Genomic DNA, 25,703 nt, shown 5'->3' on the forward strand with positions numbered 1-25,703 from the left:
GAGAGGAAGGTAGTTACACAACAAATAGAAAGTTTTCAGAATTGCTTTTCTGGATAGTTATCAGCTGTAGTCAAATATAGTAAGGAAAATCTAATGGGAGTTAGGCTTGGCATGATATAAATTATTGCAGTGTCTCCTGTATGATGTAGTATAAATGAAGCCAATCTATGCAGATTGTTCTCTTAAGTCACAAATATAGTTTACGAATAAATATTTATTCACTCATTTGTGGAAAAAGATGTTCACAAAACTACATTCATCAGGGAAAAGTATGACTGTTTCTCCTTTCAATATGGAAATGTGTTAAATTCGTGCTAACTCTCCCTATTTACAAATGTTCATTTTCAAATACAGCTCTGTATTATATTTGCTGTCTCCCTCATTTACAGGTCAGCATCTTTTTAATGAGCATTGGCAGCCATATTGAAAGAAAATATTGTTATCAAACAAAATAAGCACTTAAAAAAAAGTATTACCCTTGAAAAATAGTTCTGAGAAGGCAATGCAAAGTGATTACTTGAGTTGAAAATGAGGAATTTATTGTTACCTTTCTTGGCTTTGCCACTGCTTGGTTTTTTTTTTCAAGCACTATTAGGCTTTCTTTGCCTCATTTTTCTCGTCTATAAATGGAAATAGTAATATATCTGTCAACACAAACAGTACCTTTTAGTACCTCAATATGGAGTATATTTTCCAGTTTAAGCAATGGAATAAACCCTATGGTAGATTCATAGTATACTTCTTTGTGCATAGCAGGCTAATTGGGTGAAAACCTTTAAGCACTTTTTGATTCATCATGTAGTATTATGAACATGTAGAAGGCTTCAATTATTGTATTGTGACCTCCTGACTGAGACCTGCTTTTCTTGATTGACAAATAAAAAAGCTGTGGAAAACAAAATTGACATAAAAAGTACCTTGAAAACAATGTTTATGTTCAGGTGAATCAAGTAAGCACTTAGGCTTTAACGAGAAGTATGAACTGTTGTTATCAGACAACTGGACACTGACTTTTGCAGAGAAGGATCAATTGAGACACCTTGCAACAGTGGGATGTGAGAGGTGGAGTGTGGTTCAACAGCCAGTGTAGTTGAGTAAATGGCTATGCAATGTGATTGTACAAAATGAACCACAGTCTAGTCTTTTGTAGGCATTCTCTGCATCTCACAGTTCAGGCACATTGACTGGAGAATATTGGCTGGATGTCTGAAGAATATTGGCTGATTATATGGACAATATTGACTGATTATCTGGAGAAGCTAACACTATGTCTGACTGGTTTTATTCTGTGACTAAAGGACTTAACTTTAGCAGCACATAGCTAGGAACATATGCAAACCTGAAGTTTACAAAAATAGAAAACAAAATATAGGGTGTACAACTGCTTCAGCCCAATGTTTTCACATACTGAAAAGAGGGTTGAAATATACATTCTATAGAAATGGGCTTTGAACTTCTTAACCAACCCCTATAGGATACTTGCAAGTTTAGTGAGGTACAGTAAAGATAATTAAGAAGTTCAAAGCCTGTTTCTACAGAATGTGTATTTCAATCCTCTTTTCAGTACGTGAAGAAACATAGGGCTGAAGCAGTTTGCACACCCTATATTTTGTTCTCTGTTTCACTTACAGACTTCTACTATGCTATACTATTTGTATGGTATAACAGATTTTTCATTGTGCACTGTAGACACATGGGATAGGTTACCTCAAGTATCTTTCAGGTTCTTTACATGTGAGGTAACCATGGAAGCTGATGAAATCAAGACCTGAGATGGAACAAATAGTCTCTAATCAAATGCTACCACGTAAGATGGGAGCTTTGAGGCCTGGTGTGGAAGACAGAAAGGTTGCTTAAATAAAGAGCTTTGAGAATTCAATTCTAAGCAACATTTAAAAAAATGCAAACTAGAAGTATATACTTTTGTTTGGATTGTACTGCAATATTTGGGTGTGTTTCTGTAGTTTGTCTATTTGATCTGTGCTCCAAAGGGAAGGAGTGTAGATCAGTGCTAGGAAGATTGATCTTTGAAACTCTGCATATTTTTTCATATGGGAATACAGCAAGATCAGCTAAAGACTGCTATAGTTCTGTACCAAAGCTATTTCTACCAGGGGCTATAATAACTTTTTCCTCAAATTTTTGAAAGTTTTGTCATAGATGCATTCTGCTGTAACATGTAATTACTTGGATCATCCAGTTCAGACAACTTTGTTGGTTTTTTTTTTTTTTTCCCTGTCATATTTGGTTAGTTTTGTTCAGGAGAAAACAGCATTGATGATTCATACAGAAGTAAATTTCATGGAAAATGTGACACTCGTGCCTTTGTGTTATGCCCACAGAGTAACTATCCTAACTAAAGGTTGCTTTTTTCAAGAACGTGGTCTTAACATGGTTTAATTTATTTAATTGTTCTTCTTAAGTAGGTTTGTCCAATAATAAACTGTAATAGTTATTTAAAGTTACAGATGGGAAAATAAATGCCTTCTAATAATACAGCATTTAAAAGAAATTTTGCTTGACCATCAGCAATTAAGAATACCTTTTTACTAGCAGTGTAGTTTATGTATAAACATTTTACTGTAACTTGACTACAGAGTGAAAACACTGACAGAGGAGGAAAAAGCCCTAAAATATATGGTGTTAGAGCCCATGAAACTTCAGTGTCTTTGAGAGGTACTTAAGAAAGTCAGTTGAATCTCAGAATCACAGAATTAACCAGGTTAGAAAAGACCTCTAGGATTATCAAGTCCAACCTATCACCTAACCCTTCTAATTAACTAAACCATGGCACTAAGTGCTTCGTTCAGCCTCCTTTTAAACACCTCCAGGGATGGTGACTCCATCACCTCCTTGGGCAGCCCATTCCAATGGGCAATGAGTCTTCGTGAAGAATTTCTTCTTAATGTCCAGCCTAAACCTGCCCTGGTGCAGCTTGAAACTGTGTCCTCTTGTTCTGACACTGGGTGCCTGGGAGAAGAGACCAACCCCTGCCTGGCTACAGCCTCCTTTCATGTAGTTGTAGACAGCAATGAGATCATCCCTGATGAGCCTCCTGTTCTCCAGGCCGAACAACCCCAGCTCCCTCAGCTGCAGTAGATACAGAAGTCAAATTATAGAATTTTATTTGGTTTTGTGCATCTTAACCTATTTCCCCTCATCCTGTGCTCCTAGCTGGGATGTTTGATGGTCTCCCCTGGGTGAATGTTTCTACAGCTGTGTGGTTGTGGGAGGTCATCTAGAGCCTTCTAGTTCTAATAGGAGTGTCTGTTGCATGATGCTGGCATAGAAGCATGTTCCTATCTGGGTTTGCATTTACCTTCTAAGAGCAGCAGACATTTTGGCTGCTTCTCTGTTGACCATACAGAGTGCTTCTTGGTGGTAAGTAAATAAATTAATAGAAATAGAGAATGCTGTTATTGTGGAAGTAATATGCATTGTGTTCAGCAATAATAAGCAAATCAAGCACTTAAACTGCCTCTAGGATTTTGATATTTACCCTAGCACAGAAATCTTCTTCAGTTCTTTATGAAGAAAGAAATGTATGCCATGAGAAAGTATAGAAAGTAACAGTTTTAATTCACATCCACCCAAAGGGTTTCATCTATTAGATGGTTTAGACTAAGTAGATTGAGAGCACCTCTTAGGGTTGAGAGCACTATTCAAGCAGCTCCTCAAATGCTGCACAAAGACAGAGGACACATATGTGATCTTTCCTTATTTTTTGATGAACCAGCAGCAGTGAAGCTGCTGCTAGAAATGCTGTTTCAAAGGTTTGTCATACTCTGGATACAAGTGAAGACCTCCATGCTCTGCTGCTGCTCTTTATGTATGTTGGATGAGATCTGTGTAATGCACTAGATCCATCTGCTGTCTAAAGAATTCTTTGCAAAAGAACTAAGCAGTAAAATGGAAATCTTCACGCAAACAATTTCTTGTGCTTTTAAAGCTGCATGCAGTGCTTGGGAGAGAGGAGTCTGTTAGGAAATATTTGTATGAAGAGGCCATATTAAGAACGTGAAAACAAAGAATTTGTGGAAGTCCATACCTGGATGGAGTACTGTAGGTTTTCTGCAGGTGACTGGCATTTGCAGAACCAAATTGTTTTTCTAAGAAATTATTTTTCATCAAAACCCCAAAGCATCGAGTCTACTACAGTGTAGGATCTTAGAAAAGAGAATTTCCTTTAAGCCACACTGTGAGCAGTAAATTACATACAGGATTTCTTGTTCTACAGAAATGACACACAAGATTTCTTATTCTCTAGCATGGATGAACAATACCAACAGTTGATGTCAGCATTAACTTTTCAAATCATATTACTTAAAAGGGTGAGGGTTGTAAAATGTCCACAGACAGCTTCATTTTCTCTCTGTCTTCCTAATGCACATATACCAGTGGCTGTTTGATTCATTTATTGACATAAACCAGAATTGCTTAGAACTATCCACTCATTCATCATAATCACAGTTACAAGAGTGTGTGGGGTAAGAGGTTAACTGCTTGCTAGATGTATCAAGATCTTTGGTATATACCAAAGGCTGACTTGATAGAAATCTGATAATGTTCTGCTGAAGGTAAAACATAAGTGTTAATAGCTAAGTAAAAAAATTGATAAAGACTCTACCGTAAAATACATTTCTAAAGTTAATTAAAAAGAGCTGATCAAAGTGAAGCCTCCATTAAAAACATTACTTTAAGATATTAAAGATAAGATAGAACATAAAGGTCATTTAAAAAAAAAAATCAGTACATGCTTTTAAAATTAATTTTCCATGAGTTTTTTTCCCCTTCTTGACAGTCCTCTCAATAATTAAAATATAAATAATGTTAAAATGTTCATTTTTACTTTTAATAGTTTAAGTTCATGCACAGTGATGATGAATTGATAATTTGGGATATCTATATTAACAAGACATTGAAAAAAAAATTAACACATTGGGAGTAGCTCCTGTTCTTAATGCATTTGTGTGATGGATCACAGAGTATCTTTCCATCATAAAATAATCAAGGGCCACACTTAATTGCATAAATACTGTATTATCTTTATGAGTTTATTAGACATTACTGTATAATCATAGACTAAGTCAGGGTTGGAAGGGACCACAAGGATCATCCAGTTCCAACCTCCCTGCTGTGGGCAGGAACACCTTACCCTAGATCAGGCTGGCCAGAGCCCCATCCAGCCTAGCCTTAAACACCTCCACTTCCCTGGGAAACCCATTCCAGGCTCTCACCACTCTCACGGTGAAGAACTTCCTCCTCATGTCCAGGCTGAACCTACCCATCTCCAGCTTTTCTCCATTCCTCCTGATCCTGTCACTCCTTGATATCCTGAAAAATCCTTCCCCAGCTTTTTTGTAGGCCCCCTTCAGATACTGAAAGGCCACAATGAGGTCACCTCAGAGCCTCCTCTTCTCCAGACTGAACAGCCCCAACTCTTTCAGTTTGTCCTTGTAGGAAAGGTGCTCCAATAATCCTGGCTTTGAAAGTTAGTCTTAAAGATACTCCCTGCAGGAGCCAAAAAGCTGATGTGAAAACAAAGCAGGTTACATCAGTTTTTGAAATTTCACCTGTCACTGTCACCTTTTCTGATAAAACAGTTTGCAAAATGTAAGAATTCAAAGTTCTTTTCAGTGTGTAAAAAAAAATGATTTAGAAGGAGAGACAGACTTCACCTGGAAATTGGCAGGAATGGTGATCTGAGGCACATGGTCCTGCAGAAGTCTGAGAGTACTGCAGGGCACTAGAATGAAGATGAATGATGAGATAGCAAACTGGCTGTCTATATGGAATTCCTGCCAGTTTAGTATCTATTTGCTTCTCAAGTGCTTCTGTGTTCAATATATTGTACTTTAAAAGAACTGCCTACTCACTGATAAAACACTGAACTACAGCTGCATCTGCTGAAGTGACCAGAGTGAAGTGCAGGAAACTGACGCCAACTCCCCAAAACCTCATAACTAACTGCTGAAAGTTTGAGAGATGTTCCTACAGCAGGCAGAAGGGAGCAGAGATGTGGTTAACTTTGGAGTATGCGATAATGCTCCTTGATCCTCTTTCAGCAAGAGTTTTACAAACATCAAATCAGGCTCAAGGGTAGTCAGTCCATCAAGGCAATAAGCAGTCCTTTGCATTTCAGTGACAAGTTACAATGGTCCACAGTGTACCTGGTTTATTGCACAGTTCTGTGAAGTTCATTGAACTCTTATTTCTCTTGTATTTGTAGGGTATTTTTCAGACACAAGCATCTTATTAAAACTTACCCTTATCAATTTATTTGCAGATATTTATGCCTTCAGGCTATTGCTCCATTTTTACCAAGTGATTATAGTTTGTATAAAATGCAGCAGTGGAAATTAAATAGCTGAAATGATTCTGTCTAAGATGCAATTTTCTGTATTTGTCAACACTAGGTTTCACATAATTTTGTTGCTTCTTAACCCAGTACTTTTAAAATATGGTTAGAAAGTCTTCATTTTATGGAACATTTCTTCATGATGCAGATTTTAATACACATTTTTGAGAAGCCTGTAGCCATATTGGATCTTCTTCCCTGTCCCATATCCACTAAAGAGCAGTTATTTATTAGAACTCTCTTATCCTTTCTTGCTTTGGCTACTTTTTGTCCTTGGCCTTCTTAGATCGACTATATATTAAGACAGCATCTCCCCCTAGCAAATAGTCCTTATGCTTCCTTTTTGTGTTCATTAAAGCTTGATGATTATAAGTGTGAATAGGACTGAAATGAATCTTTTGCCCAGATTTGTTTGGTATGAATTGAGGCATATTCAGTTGTCTCTGAAATACCAGGCATGGCTTGCTGCCCACTCCAAGATTCTTCTTACCTATGTGATGGTTTGGGTGTTCCCCTTCCCCCTCCGCCACCTTTGGAAATCACCCAGACTAGACTCAGCCAGCTCTGCAAATTTGAATGAAGCTTAAAGTAAAGGTAATACAGAAACACAACAGCCCTCCCAGAAACCTGAGTCCCCAGGGGGGGCTCCCAGCCACCCTTCCACCTTTTCCCACCCCTCTCAACCTTACCCCAGTCCCAAGGAAGAATGGAGGTTCGGCCAGGGGGTCAGGAAGCAAAGTGGATTAATCAGAGAGATAGCAGAGAGGCTAGAGAGAAATGCAGCTCAGGCAGTGCCCCAAGAAGAAGTGCCTTATCTATGTTTGGATGCTTGTTCTTATACATCTCAGCAAGCCTATGAGTGAAGTAGACATCACCCTTGTTTGCCTTTCACAGCCTGTAATCTAGTTCTTCTCACCCAAACGTTCTAGCTAGCTTCAAACTAGCACAACCTACTATGGAAACCTAATATGTCCTTAAATCTCGGGGTCTTCAGATATGATGAGGGGAAAAAAGAAGCTGTATTTGTGATCATTCACAGCCCCCATTCTTAGACAATCATGTCTAGGAAGTGACTCTTACTACCATGTCTGTGTATAACTTCCCTAAATTAGTTGGGTTTTAATCTCTTGTTCTTAAAGATGCTTTTTATGGATGTGACAGTAACTTTTAGAGAATGATAAAGGGGAGCATAAATGTGCACATTCTATCATCTTTTTGCTGTATTCCTCAAAACTGCTGCAAGAGGTGGATCATCTTTCTCCAGGTGCCTTGATATGTACATTAGGTAGTGTATATGCATCCTCCTCGCAGGCCAATTTACTTGAGTAGTGATACAATTCTTGAAACAAAAGATAATAATATTTTTTTATCTTGCTGTAATTTTTTAAGCTGGAACTTAACATTCTGATTGCCACAGTTTGCTTTGTAGATTTGTTTCAGATTGTGAAGTAGTCAGCAGCAAACTGTAACAATAATCAATGTTCTGTCTTGTTAAAAGCATTTAGGTAAAGTTCATTCATTCACAGAGTGGTTTTTTAAAGGCCACATGGATTCTTGTCCCCCAGAAACATACTATCCTTTCTTTTCTTTTTATTTATTTATTTATCTATCCCCTGTTCTTTCTTTTTAACTATGGTGATTTGTTTCTGTGTGTGAATAAACTCCTTCATTCATCCAAAGCAGCCTTCCTTTTGAGATAGCTGATGTGAATGGGTTTTTCCTCACTCATCCACCTGCCATTAACTATTTGGTTACCACTTGAAATCCTTCATCACCGAGATTCAAACTCATTGTCCCGTGGCTATTGTTGCTTAGCAGAACACCCATGCTTGTTTTCTACACAAACACACACACACACAAATTAATAACTGAGTGAAACTCCTCCTCCTCTGTGCTCCAGAAGGAGCTGCTCCAAAAAGAAGCCATTTATAGTATCAATAAGCTGCTTCTCCAAACCATGTACAGATGTGTTATTCAACCAGTTAATATTGGGGTAGTTAAAATCACCCATTATTATTTTTCTGGCAGATTTTGCCACTTCATTAATATCTTTCAACATACTGAGTTGCTTGGCTGTTCCTTCTTTTACATGGCTTATATCATATCATGCCATCACAGCATATTCTGTAGTTTCGAGTTAATTGCCCAATTAACAGTGGTATTCATGAAGTGCTAGGAAAATTCCACAACTAATGATTTGGACAATTTCAAAATAGGTTGGTATTTCATAGTTTAAAATGTCAAACATGCCAATAGCTGCAAGCTTAAGACTGTGTAGGCTTAGAACCCAGTGTCTTAAAAATTCCATATCACAGGAAATCATAATCCAGCCCTCAGAAAGATGTTTCCCAGCCCCAAGTTCTGCACTACCCTAATTTCCCCTTAGACTGATAAGGTAGAAGTGTGACAGAAGATCTCCTTGACTTCTCTGAGTTTTGTGGAAATGAGGAATAAATACCTTCTGACATCACTGAATGCCCCCTTACCAGCCCCCAGCTGATATTTATGGCAGAGTTGGGGAAATTGCTGTAGTAATGGTTGTGTATATGCTTACAAGACCCAGGAGATGCAAGTGACTGGAAGGTTGTAGGATTTGCTAGAGGACTTTGTGCATTTCTTTCCCATTGCATGGATTAGGTGGGGATATTAACAATACGTAGTTAGCTTTGATGGGCCATTGTTCCCAGATGCAACTGAGAGTTGCCAATAGACTCTCAAGGCAGTGAGCTGATCTTTTGTTTTGTCTCACCAGCTGCCATGCAGAGATGCCAGGGTATACACTGCCTACCCTTTTTGCCATGTCTCAGTACCTTCTGTGCCATTTCGGAGTTGCAGGACTGGGGTGATGCCATGGACTTAGTCTGCAGATCTGGGAGATGGGCTGTGGTTGTAAAATAATGTCATTATCTTCGTCCAAGAAAGCAATTAATTTTCAGCCTTGAAATTCAGTAAAGATAGTCCATCTCCTCAAAGCTAAAGGATCACAGACTCCAGGGTCATTTCGAACAGTTTCCATTCCTAGAACGTTTTGAATTGCCCTGCTTATTCAGACTGTTGAGACTGTGTTGGTGATCTAAGACAAACTGCTCACATGATTAAAGGCCTTAATTCAGCAAGGTGCTTTAAGTACTTTCAGGTGCTTCACTTCAATTGACAGGAATTTACAGGAGTGAAAACCTTGTGAATGCAGAAGTCTTTGTTGGGACTCTGCTGCCATGGAAGCATGGCTGCTGGAGAGCTTTTCCTAAAATTTAAGTTACTGAAACTCAGTGCTGTGCAGGTCTTCCTTTCAATGCTTCTTGGAGTTGTGGCAGGTTCTTTAGGATGTTATAATTTACACTTTCTAACAAAAATATAGTGAATTGTCTCATCTCGTTTCTCTTGGCATCTCAGCAAACTATCATTAACATTTTTCATCAGTGTGCTGTTTAGAGTTTTGTAAACTGAACAGTATAGCAGTAACAGCTCATTTTTAGATGCTATTACAGTTCTTTCACATCTTTATAGTACTGTAGTAAAGCTGAATTTACTAGCTACCTTGAAAGCAGAGTATGGCAGCAGTAGAATCTGCATTAAAGTGATTCAATACTCTTTAGAGAAAAGCCTTCCTAACTTGAGATCAGATACAGTGTGTGTTTTGGGGGGCAGTTTTCTAAGGATTGCCGATAAACATAAATGCTACCCACAACAGCTGCTTTCTGAAATACTCTTCTGTCCAGGCCAGGGAAATTTAGGGGAGTTGGCTTTGCTTTGTGAGCACATGTGATCAGCATTAGCATTCAGGAGAGCTGCACCTGCGAGTGGAAGGGAAGCTATATCCTAATTGGCAAAGATGGGAGAGGTCAGCTTGTATGCAGTTGTTTCTCCTTGAGAATGAGTGCAAGTCTCCAATCCCTTAGGTAAGTATCATGCTCTAATATATTTTTCCTGAATGTTGTTTTTGGTGGCTGCTCTGATTCTTCCCTGTTTGAGTGTGTAGAGATGATACTTGTTTTTGTAAGTGCTCACGGGTTAAGAAAATGCAAACCCTTCAAGGTCATTCAATGTTCATGTCCAGTCACGTGGATGTGTACTAAGGCCAGTGGTTACAGTTCCTGGTGTTTTGGTTCTGGGCAGTTCACTTTACCTTGGTTCTCTTTCCTAATCTTTTAAAACTGTAATTATTATTATTATGGATGGCAAAGTTTGGTGGCCAAAAGAGGGATTAGTGGAGGCCTCCAGAAATGGCTGTAATACTGATGAAAATTAGTGCAATGATAAATATGGTAGTAGTACTAACCTCTACTACCTGTAGTACCATTCAGTAAGTGCAACTTTTAAACTACTCAGATACTAATACCTTTTAAAGCTCCCCACAGTCATTAGGAAATGTCTTACTGCTTTTAAAGGTGACAGGTGTCTGCATGTTCTACTGTGTACAGAGTGGTGTGTTTTTGACCAGTTTTTCAATCATTTTGCATCAAAAGCTTAGTTTCAGACTAATCTTGAGTTATAGAAGTAGCCCCTTGGCCAATCATAACTTTATAAGAGTTGGAATCTAAATAGTTAGGGTTTTTTTTGTGCAAGGTATGGTCATACATTTCCCATGTAACACAATTGAGCATTTAGTGTTCATTAAATAAATGCTTTCATTGCTTTGAATTCAGCAGCTTAATGTTCTCTTCAGCTTTTGAATTTTTTGAGTCAAATATAATAAGTAGAGAATAAGACCAATAAATACCAATTTAAAGCAGAAAAAATATTTAAAAGAAGATAATCTGTCTTTTAAAAGTGGTAGTCTGATTCTGTTAAACTGTGTTGTTGTATTTCAAAGCAGGAACACCAGAAGGAGATCCTTCTATTATTAATTAGTTGCACAAAGTCTACAAACTGATAAAAAGCAGAGATGTGCAAAGTGATTGACCACTCATTCTTAATTCAATAGCAGTGTTGCCATAATTGACTGTATTTACATACATGGTATTACAAACTGTACCAAATAGAACAAAATGGTTTTTACATTTAAAAAATAGGTAATTTAAAACTATCTTTAAAGATAAATAATTTTGAAATAGAGTGGTGACTTAGTGTAGATGTAAGTAGGGTGATTTAAGATACAACCTCCACAAATTGTGTGTTAGCCAGTTGCAAAGTAAAACTCTTTTTGAGATAAATGGTATTTATAGTAAACCCCTGAAACTTTCTAGTTAAATATTAATTGTTGATACTGATTGAGAACGCTCAAACATTTTGGGAATTAGTATCTAATCTTGAGGTTAGGAGTTCCCAAATAATCAGCTAGGGTCATTAGAACAGACTTCCTCTCATAGTAGTGCATATGAAAAGTCTTTGTAATATGACATAAAGATGTAATTCTGTCCAGGGAAGGTGTAAATGATATTACTAAAAGGAAAAGTAGTAGTCTTTAGTTCTCTGAGTCAGCTAAGCAATCTGGTTTTCAGTGCAAACTTTCTAATTTCTCTGTCAAATGTGACCAGCCTAAAGATCTCTTTGACAGTACTGCAAGTGTCTGTCTGCAGAACCACTTTTCAAGCCTAATAGACAATGTCAAAAGAAGTCTTGAGTTCTGGTGTCTTAAAATGTTCTCTGAGTGAAAGGGAGAGGTTACCTGGTATTAGGGAAAGCAGTTCATTTTTGAGAATGTCCTGCAGACAGAAGTCCTTTCTCTCTTGAAAAAAAGGCATGATCTTGTGGGATAGCTTCTCAGTGATCCTTAAGGGCAGTACTTTTAAAATAACAATTCTAAAAAGATTGGGGGGGGGGGGGGAAATACAGAAAGAAGGTAGTCCTAATTGCAGTTATTTACTGGACAGTTTCCCAGTTTTGCTGTCAAGTTTCTATAAAAGAGTTTACAAACTTTAAAGACTAAAGGTGATCCCAGACGCATCCTGTTCTTGGTTAAAGGTTCTGCTATATCACTGCTAGGACAAAAAAATGGAGTGCCTCTCCACCAGCTGCAGAGAAAGAAGGTGATTTGAATGTTAATGAAGGATAGAAGTTTCATAGTAACAGAAAAACAGAGGCTCTATAGATAACAGAATATTTTCCCAGGACGTCTCAGTATGCAGTTGTAACCAGAGGAAGTAATATTACTAAGGAAGTATTTAAATGTCTTTAACAGATATTAGATGATGAAGTGGAGTAGTCATTATATTCCTATCCAAGCTCCAATGCATGAGAGCTCTATTGAAATACAATCTTTTGAGAATATCCACTTATTTTTGTTCCTAGGCTTCCAGATCAGCTTGGGCATGGTTAATCTACAGAGCTGTGCAAACAAGAGATTTCTCAGAGAAGTTACTAGGGTTGCTGTTTACTGTGGCAATAAAGATCATAAGGTTTATTGTCTTTATAGATTTAAATACTTGCATTCTCCCACCTCATCTGGAAAATCTCCCAGATAAAATAACCTTGAAATTCTTTCCTGATATTTCCATGTTAGTTTTTTAAACATCCTTTGGTCCTGGCAGTGCCCTTAAATGGTTCATAGCTTTGGATGTGAACAGAAGAATTCCTTTTTACCCCTGCTTTCTCTTTAGTGGTGATCATTGGTTGCTATGTTTCGTGAGCCTCACGACACAATCCACTCTTTCTAAATGTCTGATCCATTCACACGGATTGTTCTACAAACACAAACTGGCATTCATGGCTTTCCTTGCCATCCTGTTTAAAAAAAAAAACCACAAAAAACAAAGAAAGTAAAAAACATCTGTGTCTTAGAGTTTGAGTCAACCACCTTATACTGTAAGGTATTCAAAGAGTTGGCTATTATTAAAAGCACTGTCACTTAGATGTTCTCAGCAGTTATTTTCTACTATTTAACTGGCTTTTTAAAAGCATGTTAAGAGAAAAGTAGCAATGAGTTCATGATAGTACAACTAAATAGCTCATATCCTGACACCTTCACAGATGGGCTTTGAGCCTATGAAGATATGTCATTTTTCATTCTAATGAGTTACTTTTCCTGCCTATAAAATAAGGGAAGTAATCTGTCCTTATTCTGCTTAGTTTTCTCTAAGCAGAGACATATATTTAGTTGCCAAACTCTTCCATTCTTTAATCCCAGGGAAAAATGGAAACGTTGAAAAGCCTGTGACACATGGTATATGGCTAGTTCTTTGCTCCCAGACCACTCATCTGTAGTGCTTGACAGCCCTATCTTTTCCTTGTTCATATTTAGTATCTTGATGGAATTGCCGTGGGATCCATTGAGATTCAATTCCTGCTGCGTGTAGGAGACGTGTGGCTTTCTGGAGTGATAAAGCCCAATTCTGGCTCTCTGAATACTCAGTAAAGAGCAGAATTAAGATCAGGTGGCTTAAGCTAAAACTGAGTAACGTGCAATACAGGATGCCTCTGCAGAATATCTTTCTCTATTATTCTCCTTTGAATACATAGACCATTTCCCTGCTAGATTTTGGTTAAATGTGAGCAGTAATCAGTTTCCTAGAGGGGGGGAAAAAAAGACCTGTACCTGAGTGTTATTTCCAAATGTTGATTTGGGGAGGATAAAGAGCAATTAATTGTCTTTTCTCCTTGGAATTTGGTTTGATTGGTTTTGGTTGTGGGTTTTTTCCCCTTTCTGTTTAATATTTTTTTGTTTTACTTCGTTATCTCATCTGTCTAAGATGACAGACTCTTACAACACTGAAGTGGCAGTCTGTAAGCCTACTGAACTCTCCACTTTCGTATTTGTTGCCTTTGGATGAGTGTTGTTGTCATAATCACTGTGATATCTGGACACCTTACAATATTTTGTTGGTAATCTGAAATAATAATAATTTCTTGAGCCTTTCAAAGGAAAAAGAGTTTTGCTCACAGTTCTCACTCAGGGGTGGAACCTCACATAGAGAGTTTTGGGAATCCTTTCCTGAATCTTATTTTGACACTGGTCAAATATACAGAATGTATAAGTTAGTTGCCTGATTTCCCCTCACTCCTGATACACCTCTATTAGCCAATCTGTGGAAGGGGTTCAGTATGACCAGTATGAGTTCATTAGAAATAGTTTAATTTGGCTCAACTAAATGTAGCTTTACTACCTCTAAACTGTATTGAAGTGACTCTTGCAACATTACTCTTTGCATTAATTTGTCTCACAAAATTGATGAAATCTTGACTGTGTCATTGGATAGACTATGCAGATACTCTTGATTTTTTCCTGATTTTACCCTTGTACTGGGAAATGCATAAGCTTAATTCAAGATGGGTACTAGGAACTAAGTGAGAAAAGGGCATGAAAAGCTCTGGAAGCTTAGATGTGTCATCCTGGTTCTTACCTTTAGATATAATACAGTCTGTCATGTGCTAGTGATGTCAAATATCATCTGACCATTCTTTGAACTATCTGTTGCCACATGCTATGGGCACATGTACCTATTTCTGGCCATTTTTTAGCAGTACGTGTGGGACGTATTCTCCTGTTAACATTCCTTCCGTCAATCCTGAGTGGCAGCCAGGTCTACCAGCAGGAGAATTTTTTATCTGTATCATATGTTACTCCTTATTAAGGTCATTGCTTAATTCCATCTAGCTAGGGTTTCTTCTTTTACTGTGTTACAGGGGGAAGGTTTTCAGTCTCCTCATTTCAAACTGCTTTAATTTCTTTCTTTGATTCTTCTGTCGAGCTGTCTGGGATATGCAAAAGCTGGGAAGCCAAGATGTTCTTTAGTACAACCTGTAGCAATGTTTCTGTGCAATTACTGTAGAAAAAGAAGAAAAAAGCTAATAGTTCTCAATGCTTGTTTTGTTACAGTAGAAGATATGGGCTGTAAATCAGAGCTGTTTTCATTAATTCTGTAGTTAAAGTTTTCATATTTACATCTTGGAAAAATCTAGCTCTGGAGAACAGCTGAGTAGGAGGATCTTCCTCTAGAGTCAGCTGTGACTGATAGCTTAGAAGCAATCTCTTTTTCTGTTTGTGAAAACATACCATTCTACAGTAGATGGGATTTGCTGGATGTGCTCTCTTCGAAGAAAAGTACAAGTTAGCAACATTTTCCACTGGCAAATCACCAGGGCAAAATATTTGTTATAGTTTTTGTGTATCTTAATGTTTCATCTGCATGCTTTCATTTTTGGTCTTAGCATAAGAATTCTAACTTGCTTAAAAGGTAGGAGTAGCAGCATAGTTCAAGTGATCTCAGATTTTGGGCAAGGAAATATATTATTCCAGATAATTTATCAAGTGTTTGAAAACTTAAGAACTACACTATCAATTTCAATCCTATCCAAGCTTCATTCAGATACCTACTTCAAAATTAACTTGAGAATAGATCCTTCCATAACTCTTCCTGGGAATATCAGCCAGAAATTTCATCAGATTTCTGTCAAAACTTTGCTTTAGGTTTGGGAAAAGTTTTATGACAGCATAGGAGCCGCAATAAGTTTGTTTCTAGAATGCTGGATTATCTGAAGAATTCCAGTCAATTTGATTTAGGAGTCTAAATTCTTGTGCAAGTTTACAGTAGATGTGAGTGTCCAAGTCACTTTTCAAAATGTGAGAGAATTCTTGTTGGATGATATATGTGAACATTTTCTTTAGTTTTTTAAAAAATATATAGAAGCATTGAATGGTCTGGGTTGGAAGGGATCTCCAAAAGTCATCTAGCCCAACTGCCCCTGCAGTCAGCAAGCACATGCTCAACTAGACCAAGCTGGCCAGAGCCCCATCAATCCTCACCTTGAATACCTCCAGGAGTGGGGCCCCAACTACATTGCTGGGCAACTCGTTCTGGTGTTCCAACACTCTCATAGTAAAGAACCCATTCCTAGCATGCTCTTCTCTAGCTTGAAGCCATTGCTCCTTGTCCGTCACTGCAGGTCTTTATAAACACTCTCTCTCCATCCTTCATGCAGGCTCCCTTTAGGTACTGTAAGGCTGCTGTTAGGTCATCCCGAAGCCTGCTCTTCTGCAGACTGAACAACTCCAGTTCCCTCAGCCTGTCTTTGTAGTAGAGTTACTCCAAGCCCCTAGATTTTCATGGCCCACCTCTGGACCTGCTCCATCAGACAAGATACTGTCTTGAAAACAGGATGGAAAGAGCTTTTCTAGCTAATTGAAAGTTCAGCTAACTATTCTTTTGTAGTCTGAGGCCAAATGCTTCAGTGAAGGTCAGATTGCTCTTAAAAAATCAGTGTAATAATTCCACTCTGACTTGATTGTCACATTGCATACACAGTCACTTTATTTTACTTGTTGTGATACTTTCAAATTCATCACTCCACGTAGCTGTATGCGGGAAGTGTACAATCATTTAGCAATCTGGGTGCAAGATAGGTCTGATTCTAAATGGCATATTCAGTCTCACCTATAAAAAACCCAGACTCATCTTGTAGCCCTACAGCAGTTTATACTATTTTAGAGCATTACCCTGCACAGGTTAAGTAGGAGTTGGCAGTCTTGACGTTATAAATTATATGCTTAGGTGCATTGGTCCAGCTGAAGTTTGAGAAGTAACTTATGCTAAAGTACTGTAATGAATTGGTAAGAAGTCAAAGTATTCAAAGCATGGACTGTGCTGTAGGATCCCAAATTAAGGCATTGTACTTCTGTTGATACACATGCTCAGAAGAGATGAGCATATGCAGATGACTTGGGGCTCTGTCTGTCATGTACAACTTGTGTTATGTAGACTTTTGTAGTTCTTGTTTTCCTTAATTTTTGTTGGGTAAACCTTTGGCATCGTGAAGTGATGGTCTGAATCAAAAGGATACAGGCAGAGCAAGGAAATGAGGCCTTATCTAAAAAATAAGAACCAAATGATTTAAAAGGAGTCAATCATCTCAGGTGAGTCTGCAAGAGGCTGCAGATCATGAAAGTTGTTGCAAATAGCACAAGTACAGATAAAGTTCAGTAGCTTCAATTTCAGTATCTTGCAAAGTCACAAAATTCAGCTTGGCTTTCTGACACTAAGTTACATGGATTAAGTATAGCTGATCCTAAAAGGGAAAAATTGGACACTTGGCAAACCTAGCAGATAGTTTGACATGCTCTTGCAGCAGATAAGAATCATCATAAATTTAAATGTTACCTTGCCTTGCGTAAACCCAACTTAATAAATGACTTGGAATTTTTCATGAATGACTGAGCACCCTGTTTTACTAATAAGACCAAGGTTTAGGGGTGGGGGAATTGGAGAGAAACAGGACTATGAAGGGTGCAATAAGGCTACTGATAGTGTCATATAATTTTACTAGTTGCATAACTGCTTTTAACTACTAAACTCCCTCTGATTAAAATAACAATTGAGCTTGTAATTTTTCTGAGCAGCTGCTGCTACAGGGGGTCATTACCTTGGAGAGCTTTGAAATAATCGTACTCCTAATACATGAGTTATGTAGTCTCATGTTTTACAGCAATGCACAAAGTTTAAAGTCTATAGTAGAATGTTATTTGAAAGCTGTCAAACCATGTTAAAAAAGACTGCATCGTCAAAGGCCCTTGTGGCCAGGATTCAACATGTAGCCTTGTCTTACTCATTATAAAATGCATGTTTATAAAGTTCCACAGAGCATCCAATTCCCAATTCACTTATATCAGCAAGACTTAACTTGCTCATTAATCTAAATTCTTTTGCAACTTTAATCTACATGTTTAATTAATCATAAAATGAGGCGGTAAGTAATTTCAGCAATGTGTGGCTTGTTATCAGATGCATTTAATCACTCTTCTGTGAGCTCATTTGGAAACACCTGAAGATGTCGAGAGCAGTTTGAATAAGCATAAATTATTCTTTGTCAGTGTACTTCACTCAACTAATAAGACATTAATTTAAAAGGCACTGTTCGTCATTTTTAGATCTTCACCAATATTTTTAGCTTAGCAGTATAAATCTAATTGTACATACTGTATGATTCCCAACATAGTGCCCAACACTGAGAAAGGGTAAGAGTTTTATTCAATTCATTTTTCTTATTTACATGTAATTATATCATGTAATCGTAATTTTAATGAGGATTAACCATAGGTATCAAATCTGTTAACTATTCAAATGTTTTTGGAATAAGCTGCTAATTACCTAAAATGCTAAGGAATATTAGATGCTACAAAGAGTTAGAGTCTGTTTTTTTCTTCACAGATAATAGCTCTTGTCATATTAGGAACCTTTGTCACATAGTAACTTGTGACAGATATGCCGGAGTAGCTCAAGTATAGGTAGGATTAGCCTTTGAAAACACAGGAAACAAAGACTGCAATGTTGCTGGGCATGTAACATGAATAGCTGCTCTTTCAGATTACAGGATTATATTGAATTGAAAAATAATATTCCCATTTTTTTTTTCTAGTCACTTAGCTGTTATGTAGTCAGTGATGGCATTCTGAAAAAATAAGCCATGACCTCGGAGCACATAATTCAAAGGTACTGAATAAGCCATAGATCACTTCCTGTCAAAAAAAGTGGGAATAAAAATCACATTTGATTGAATGTCATCACCTGTCTCTTTATACTATGAGAGAGGATGACATTCTATAAGAATAATTATTTCAATGGAAACAAATTTATTTACTTGCCATGGAGCATCTCAGTTAATCTCTCTTTTGAACAGTAGACCACATTAACTAGTTGTCTGCTACGTTCCAGTACAGATCAAACAGGGAAGGGGAGGCTGTACCATTTTGCCATGAAGTACAAATCACTTCCCCACATTTTCTCTGCTGTATTTAATGTCTGTGAATGAACTCTTGTTTTCTCTGACAGTGCAGTCCTCTAATAAGAATAATATTGCCATAAGTGCCCTGCTTCTGCTACCACGTTAAAGTTGCCGCACCATTTAAACTATAGCAATAAATTGTGGCACTTGATCCTTTTTTCCCTGCTGTCTGTGTGTTCCTTTCTACTACAATTTAGCTTTTATTTTTATTCAGCTGCCTTTTGCAGATGGAAGTGATTGTTTGTTTCTAGAGTGCTAAAGAGTTTGAGAACAGTAAACCTATTGTGGCATCATATAGTACCTATCACCGGGCTGGACAGTTTAACAATGTTTTATGAAACCACAAAAAAAACTATGTACAGATTACATTTAGGGCCTGACTAAAACACATATAAACAAGGAAATATGAGCTCCTTTTAGGCCTTCCTCCATGTAAACGTTTATTCTGACTTATTTACTCTGTAGACAGTAATGAATCCTTCACATGCGTTACTTGGCCTGCTTTTGTCTGTAGAGTTATTTTTTGGAACATTTGTGGTTAAGTTTCCAGATGGAAAAAAACCCTGCAAATTAACAAGTTTGGTTTTGGTTTTTTTTGTTTTGTTTTTTTCCTTAATTGCAGCTAAGTTAAAGAGCATTATCAATGCTTATCAGTAAATATTTCAGTGTGTGTGAATGGGGGATTCTGAGAAAACTTTCAGCCTGTTGCTGTGTCGGTAGTTTGAATAGCACTAGTTTGAACCATTGTTGTATATGTTCAGGTAGTTAACTTTTGCTGTGGGTATCCCAAGATCATAGACAGACTTCCTTCCTTCCTTCCTTCCTTCCTTCCTTCCTTCCTTCCTTCCTTCCTTCCTTCCTTCCTTCCTTCCTTCCTTCCTTCCTTCCTGATTCTAGAACAAAAGGCACCATTAAAACCTTTGCTGTTTATAGGTAGCTTACATATGACTTGTGATGACTGTAAGCAAAAAGACATGTACTTCATCAGGCAGTAGGTGAATTTGTGAAGTTTTTGCACTAATCACATTGGCCTTTGAAGGGAACATTCTAATCACTTGTTTATATAGAAATTGCAGAGAACTCACGCTAAATACATCCAATTTGCATAATATATTTTGGCCTTTTCTAATGGTTTGGATGTATCTGTTATCTGCTTCAAGCCAAAAATATTTATTGACTTTATGGACTTGCATGGAATGTCTGAAATGAAGATTTTTCAGAAAGACACAGCTTTTAAATGTGAAAAAGGCCATGCATTTGCTTTATGAGTGATAGTCCAGTCTTTGACAAGAAAGAGTTACATGCATAAAGTTCTAGAGTTGCCTATTCCGAGTTTCAAAATCATGAGTGACCTGTCCTCCCTTGGCAAAGTAAAAATCAAGTAAAGGAATCATCTGTTTAGTCTCATTGCATTAATGCCTTTGAAGTTTGCATTTCCAGATATTTCTGTGTATCTGAGTTATATCATCTATTGTACATTTTTGCTAATATATTTAATCATACCTTTTGTAATTACTCTAACAATCAGAGCTCCTAACAAAAATCCAAAGCCAAAAGTCCTCAGATGTGTAACAGGTCTGTGAAGTTTGGCACCTCAATGTTCTGCAATAAAACTAAACTTCAAGGAGCAGAGACTTCCCTAGCATAGATGCATGTATCATAGAATCCTGGAATCATAAAGGTTGGAAAAGACCTTTAAGATCAAGTCTAACCATAACCTCTCCTTCTCTGCATGTCTGTTCTGAAGACCTTGTAGCCAGTCATTGCAATACTACAGTGATGATAGTCAACTTGCCATGTTTCTGTGATAATAACTATGTCATAGCTGTCCTGCTACACAATGGCTTCTAGTTCCTCCTGTTGCCCATGCTGCATGCATTGATATAGATGCACTTGAGCTGGGCTATAGATTTTGCCCCTGACATGGGCACTCCTCTAGGCAATGGCTTTTACCTGTGTGGTCACCATGCTGGGCTTTCTTTTGGGAGGGGACCAGTAGCAATCAGCTGAGCTCATGTCTGTGCCTGTTGCTGCCTTTTGTGAGGCCTCTTACCAGGTGTGGTTGTTTCTCATTTAGCTGTGCTGCTAGAGGTGCTAGCTCCCATGCCACCTGAGCAGCCTGCCCACAAGCTGTCAGCCCTTAGCACAGGCCTTCAGTTTTCCTGGCTTCAAAAAGCCCCCCAAAGAGCTCCTTCTTGGCCCTTTTTGCTGTGATTCCCTCTCCCAGTGCAAACTTGCCTAAACTGAAGCTGGTCTCGGTGAGAGAGACTGCTGTCGCTGTCAGCAGGGTGCTTACTCAAGAAGCTCACAATCCAAACTGACTTCTTACAAATGTAGTCATAGCCCTATGCCCACTTCAGGTGAGTTCCCTGTCTAGATGTTAGTTCTTAGATGAAATTGTAGTGACATTGTGTGAAGGAGACGTGCTTACATTTCCACATTAGAGCACCTGATTCATTGTACTAATATGTTCCAAGGCAAAGAAAAGTTCTCCTAGAAGAAAGATAAAATTTCTCTCCTGTTATTTTAACTCAAATTTAGTACAAATCCAGGTAGCTACATTGGAGAATCATGCCTCAAAGGCATCTGTCAGCAAAACAGTAACTGAAGTACTTAATTTCTTCCTCGAAAGGGAGAAATAATGAGTAGATGCTATAGAAATGAGATTGAACCTGTTGAGTGGTGTCTTACTTAGTGTACATTCATCCACACACTATGTTTAAGATGTTCATGTTGCAGAGGATCCATGTAAATATGTAAGGAAAGAAATACAGTGAAAGTTGTGAATTACTTTGTATATGGCCAGTAGAATCACAGAATCAACCAGGTTGGAAGAGACCTCCAAGATCATCCAGCCCAGCCTATCACCCAGCCCTATCCAATCAACTAGAACATGGCACTAAGTGCCTCATCCAGGCTTTTCTTGAACACTTCCAGGGATAGTGACTCCACTTCTCTGGGCAGCCCATTCCAATGCCAGTCACTCTGTGAAGAACTTCCTCCTACCATCCAGCCTATACTTCCCTTGGCACAACTTGAGACTGTGTCCCCTTGTTCTGTTGCTGCTTGCCTGGCAGAAGAGATGGACCCCCACCTGGCTACAGCCTCTCTTCAGGTAGTTGAAGACAGCAGTGAGGTCACCCCTGAGCCTCCTCTTCTCCAAGCTAAACAACCCCAGCTCCCTCAGCCTCTCCTCATAGGGTTTGTGCTCCAGGCCCTTACTAGCTTGGTTGACCTTCTCTAGACACCTTCCAGTATCTCAACATCTCTCTTGAATTGAGGAGTCCAGACCTGGACACAGCACTCAAGGTGTGGCTTGACCAGTGCTGACAACAGGGGAAGAATAACCTCCCTCGTCCTACTGGCCACACATTTCCTGATCCAGGCCAGGATGCCATTGGCTCTCTTGGCCACCTGGGCACATTGCTGGCTCATGTTCAGCTACTATCAACCAGCATACCCAGATCCCTTTCTGCCTGACTGCTCTCCAGCCACTGTGTCCCCAGCCTGTAGTGCTGCTTGGGGTTTTTGTGGCCAAAATGGAGAAGCCTGCACTTAGCCTTGTTAAATCTCATTCCCCCCCAGAGGTATTACTTTTTGGTATAAAATTAACTTAAAAGTTTTTTTCATTACTTCTTGGATTACAAAGAAGAGCTTGTGACCATTACATTCCACTGGACACCCCAGAAGAGGAAGAAAATACAATAGAGTATCAAAGGAAATGAAATCCTTTTTGCAATTACATGAGAGAATTCTTAAGACTATCAAACTATTCTTTATTACATTTGGGTGACTGAAGAGCACAACATTTACACATATGTAAAAAAAGGAAAGCAATATGTTCTATTTCATTATCTAGATGTATAAAAGAACCTCCAGCACTCTAGTTAATGCTCTGGGAATTCTGATACAGGCAATAGCTTCCTAACAAACATGTGACAAGCCACACGTTTCCTTCAGAGACTATGCCAGATGAAAGGCAATTATTGAGAATGGCCAGATTCTAAAATCCTGGTTGCTTATCCTTAAGGGCTTGTGGCCACTCTGAAAAGGAGTAAGTCCGAAAAGTCCAGGAAAATACCTTAGTGAATGTGGATCAGCACTTTGCAGTGCAGCACTCTAAAGTTGACATACATGCTCTCCATAAATAAACTACGTATGAGACCCTTTGCTTGCTTTGGCAGGATGTGCTGGTTCAGAGGCAGGTTAGTGTTGTGTAGGGACTTGATGTGATAAGTAAATGCCTGCTGTTCCACCAAAGTACGGTTCGGTCTTATGCAAATGAAAAAAGTGATAGGAGTCTATGTCTTATATGATCATTTTTAGACTTGCCTGTAAAGTATGAGGAAAAAATAATAGGAAGAAAGCCCACCAGAAACCCCAAAATACAATAGGGAGTCATAAAACAGGGAGGGGGAGGAGGGAAATCCATCATTAGAAAAGTAACCCCTGGACTTGTATTACAAGTTTGAGGACATCGGTTTTGTAACAACAACAAACTTGCATTGGTTTTGTGAAAACAGACTGTTCTCTAAAGGAAAAGAAATCTTGGTACTTCAGAATGTAATTTTTCACTTAAAACTCAGTTTGACAGACTTTTCAACAAATCTATGCCAGAATATGTTTAAAAGGCTCTCAAAGAGAAGGCAGATGGTGCTTTAGAGCTCTAAGCAGCCTGTTGAGTAGTGGGACCCTAATTCTTCATACCAGTGTTAATATTTTGGTTATGTTGTAGAAATTAACAAACTTTTGTTATTCAGTATGACCTGTGAAATACAAGGCAGATTTTAGGAGATCTAAAACACATTGGTAAGTGTACTTAGTGTTTATGGCTTTTTTTTGTGCCTTGTGGATATCTGTGGTGCAGCCTAAGCACAGTAAAGAATTCACTGAGGACAGGTTGACAGGGCTCTTGAGGGCTGTCTTGTACCTGGTGTTCTTCACCAGCTATCTGAACACCTTGGCCGTTTTCTATGGTTATTTTTTCTGGGAGTTGAAAATGAATGCAAATGGTAGTCTTTGGTTTCCTAACATGAACTGTGCTGCTGACATTGCAACTGCTTGGACAACTGGTTACTGACCATTATGTTCTGATAATAAAATAACCACATAGTGGTCAGTGTTTTTGTCTGAGCAGTCTTTGTTAACATTATCCTTAGATCTTCATGGTATCAAAAGGGCACTTTGTGAAAAATAAGGGAAGGCATCACCCCCCCCACAATAGTTTTGATACTAAATTAACCAAATGTATTGTAGCTGTATTTTGATGAATTCTGAGGTAACCAAGAGCCTGTTTTCTGTGAAAGATTTTTTTATTGTGTCTTAATGAAAAGTGCCAAATGTTAATGTGACTTACTCAAAGTGGAAATTACTTTCTATCATGTCCCTCTTCATTTTGTATGTAGGGGAGGCTGCTTGAATCCCTTCCACAGGGAAAAATTCAGACCAAAGAGCTGAATGCAGTTGATAGACCTATATATTACAGAATCATTAAGATTGGAGAAGACCCTCAAGATCATTGAGTCTGACCACCATGACTACTAAACTGTACTCTCAAGTGCAACATTTACATGCCTCTTTAACATCTCTAGGGATGGTGACTCGGCCACCTCTCTAAGCAGCCTCTTCCAATGCCTCACCGTTCTCTCAATTAAAAAGATTTTTCCCAATGTCCAATCTCAACCTCCCATGGTACAACTTAAACCCATTTCCTCTTGTCCTATCGGTAGATACTCGAGACAAGAGACCAACACCAGTCTCACTACATCCTCCTTACAGGTAGCTCTAGAGAGCAATAATCAATAGGATCCTCTCTTAGCCTTCTCTTTTCCAGACTAAAGAACCTCAGCATTTGAATCAAATCTCTGTTACATTGATCTATTTTCTTTTTTGTTCTTTTTCTTCCTTTTTCTAGTTGCTTGGATGTGCTTCTGAAGGCTGTAGTTCAAGATTGTACTTCAGCTTTTTGATTCAGAGGGTTGAGTTGCCAGGTATTATTGTTAGGTAGCACCTTATTTTCAAAGGTGGCCGAGATCCCCACTGATGCCCACTTGTCTTTAGACTTCAAGTTCTCCAGAGCTGGTTAGGCAAGCAGCAGTGCTTTCTGTCATCAGTAAAGAGCTTTTCTTGTTCTAGATAAACTCATCAATGTGTCTGTTTGAGTTCTGCTGATGTCTTCATAGCAAGCACTCTGTGTTTTTGAAAAACAGTAAAAACACAAACTGCTTATTTCTGCTTGGATTTGGAACTATATCTTAAGGCTGCGTAGAGATGGGTTTGTGTTGGACCAAAATGGAATTACTAACGTTCAAATATGTTCCAACTCATGTTCAAATATGTACTTAATGTTTTTAATAGGGCCCTGAGAGATGGTCTGATGAGTATTTAGCAATGGATTCACAATGTTACCATTCCATATGAATCACCAAAAGAGTTTCTTATTCATGTAATATTTTGTACTTCCTATTATTCTTCAGAGCTTTCTAGGTGCTGTGTTTGGAAAGTGACTTCTAGATACAAATGAGGAGGAGGGTGAAGGTTAAACAGCTAGGACTGCTGAATATTTGCTCTGAAGTAAGATACCCTGTGGTCTGCTGAACAGCTTTTAAACTTGCCAATTAAAAAAAAAAGCAAGCTGGGCCTCTGAATTCAGGTCTTAAATGCAAAAACTTCAAAATGAGTTCTTAATGAC

General features: G+C 38.3%; 1 protein-coding gene across 10 annotated transcripts in view; it reads left to right on the forward strand.

Annotated features, from left to right (window-relative positions):
• Positions 1–25,703, forward strand: part of SOX6 (SRY-box transcription factor 6) — a 397,240-nt gene that overhangs the window by 89,390 nt on the left and 282,147 nt on the right. For 6 of the 10 annotated variants that reach the window (XM_064163628.1, XM_064163629.1, XM_064163634.1 and 3 more), the window contains exon 1: positions 9,571–10,257. The exons of the other annotated variants lie outside the window; for them this stretch is intronic. Coding sequence is in view for 1 of the 6 variants with exons in the window: in XM_064163631.1 (XP_064019701.1) it covers positions 10,232–10,257 (26 nt within the window). In the remaining 5 variants the exon portion in view is untranslated. Of the gene's footprint in view, positions 1–9,570; positions 10,258–25,703 lie in introns of those variants that run through there. 10 annotated transcript variants of the gene reach the window in all.

This window comes from Pogoniulus pusillus, chromosome 24, assembly GCF_015220805.1.
Source record: "Pogoniulus pusillus isolate bPogPus1 chromosome 24, bPogPus1.pri, whole genome shotgun sequence".
Taxonomy (NCBI): domain Eukaryota; kingdom Metazoa; phylum Chordata; class Aves; order Piciformes; family Lybiidae; genus Pogoniulus; species Pogoniulus pusillus.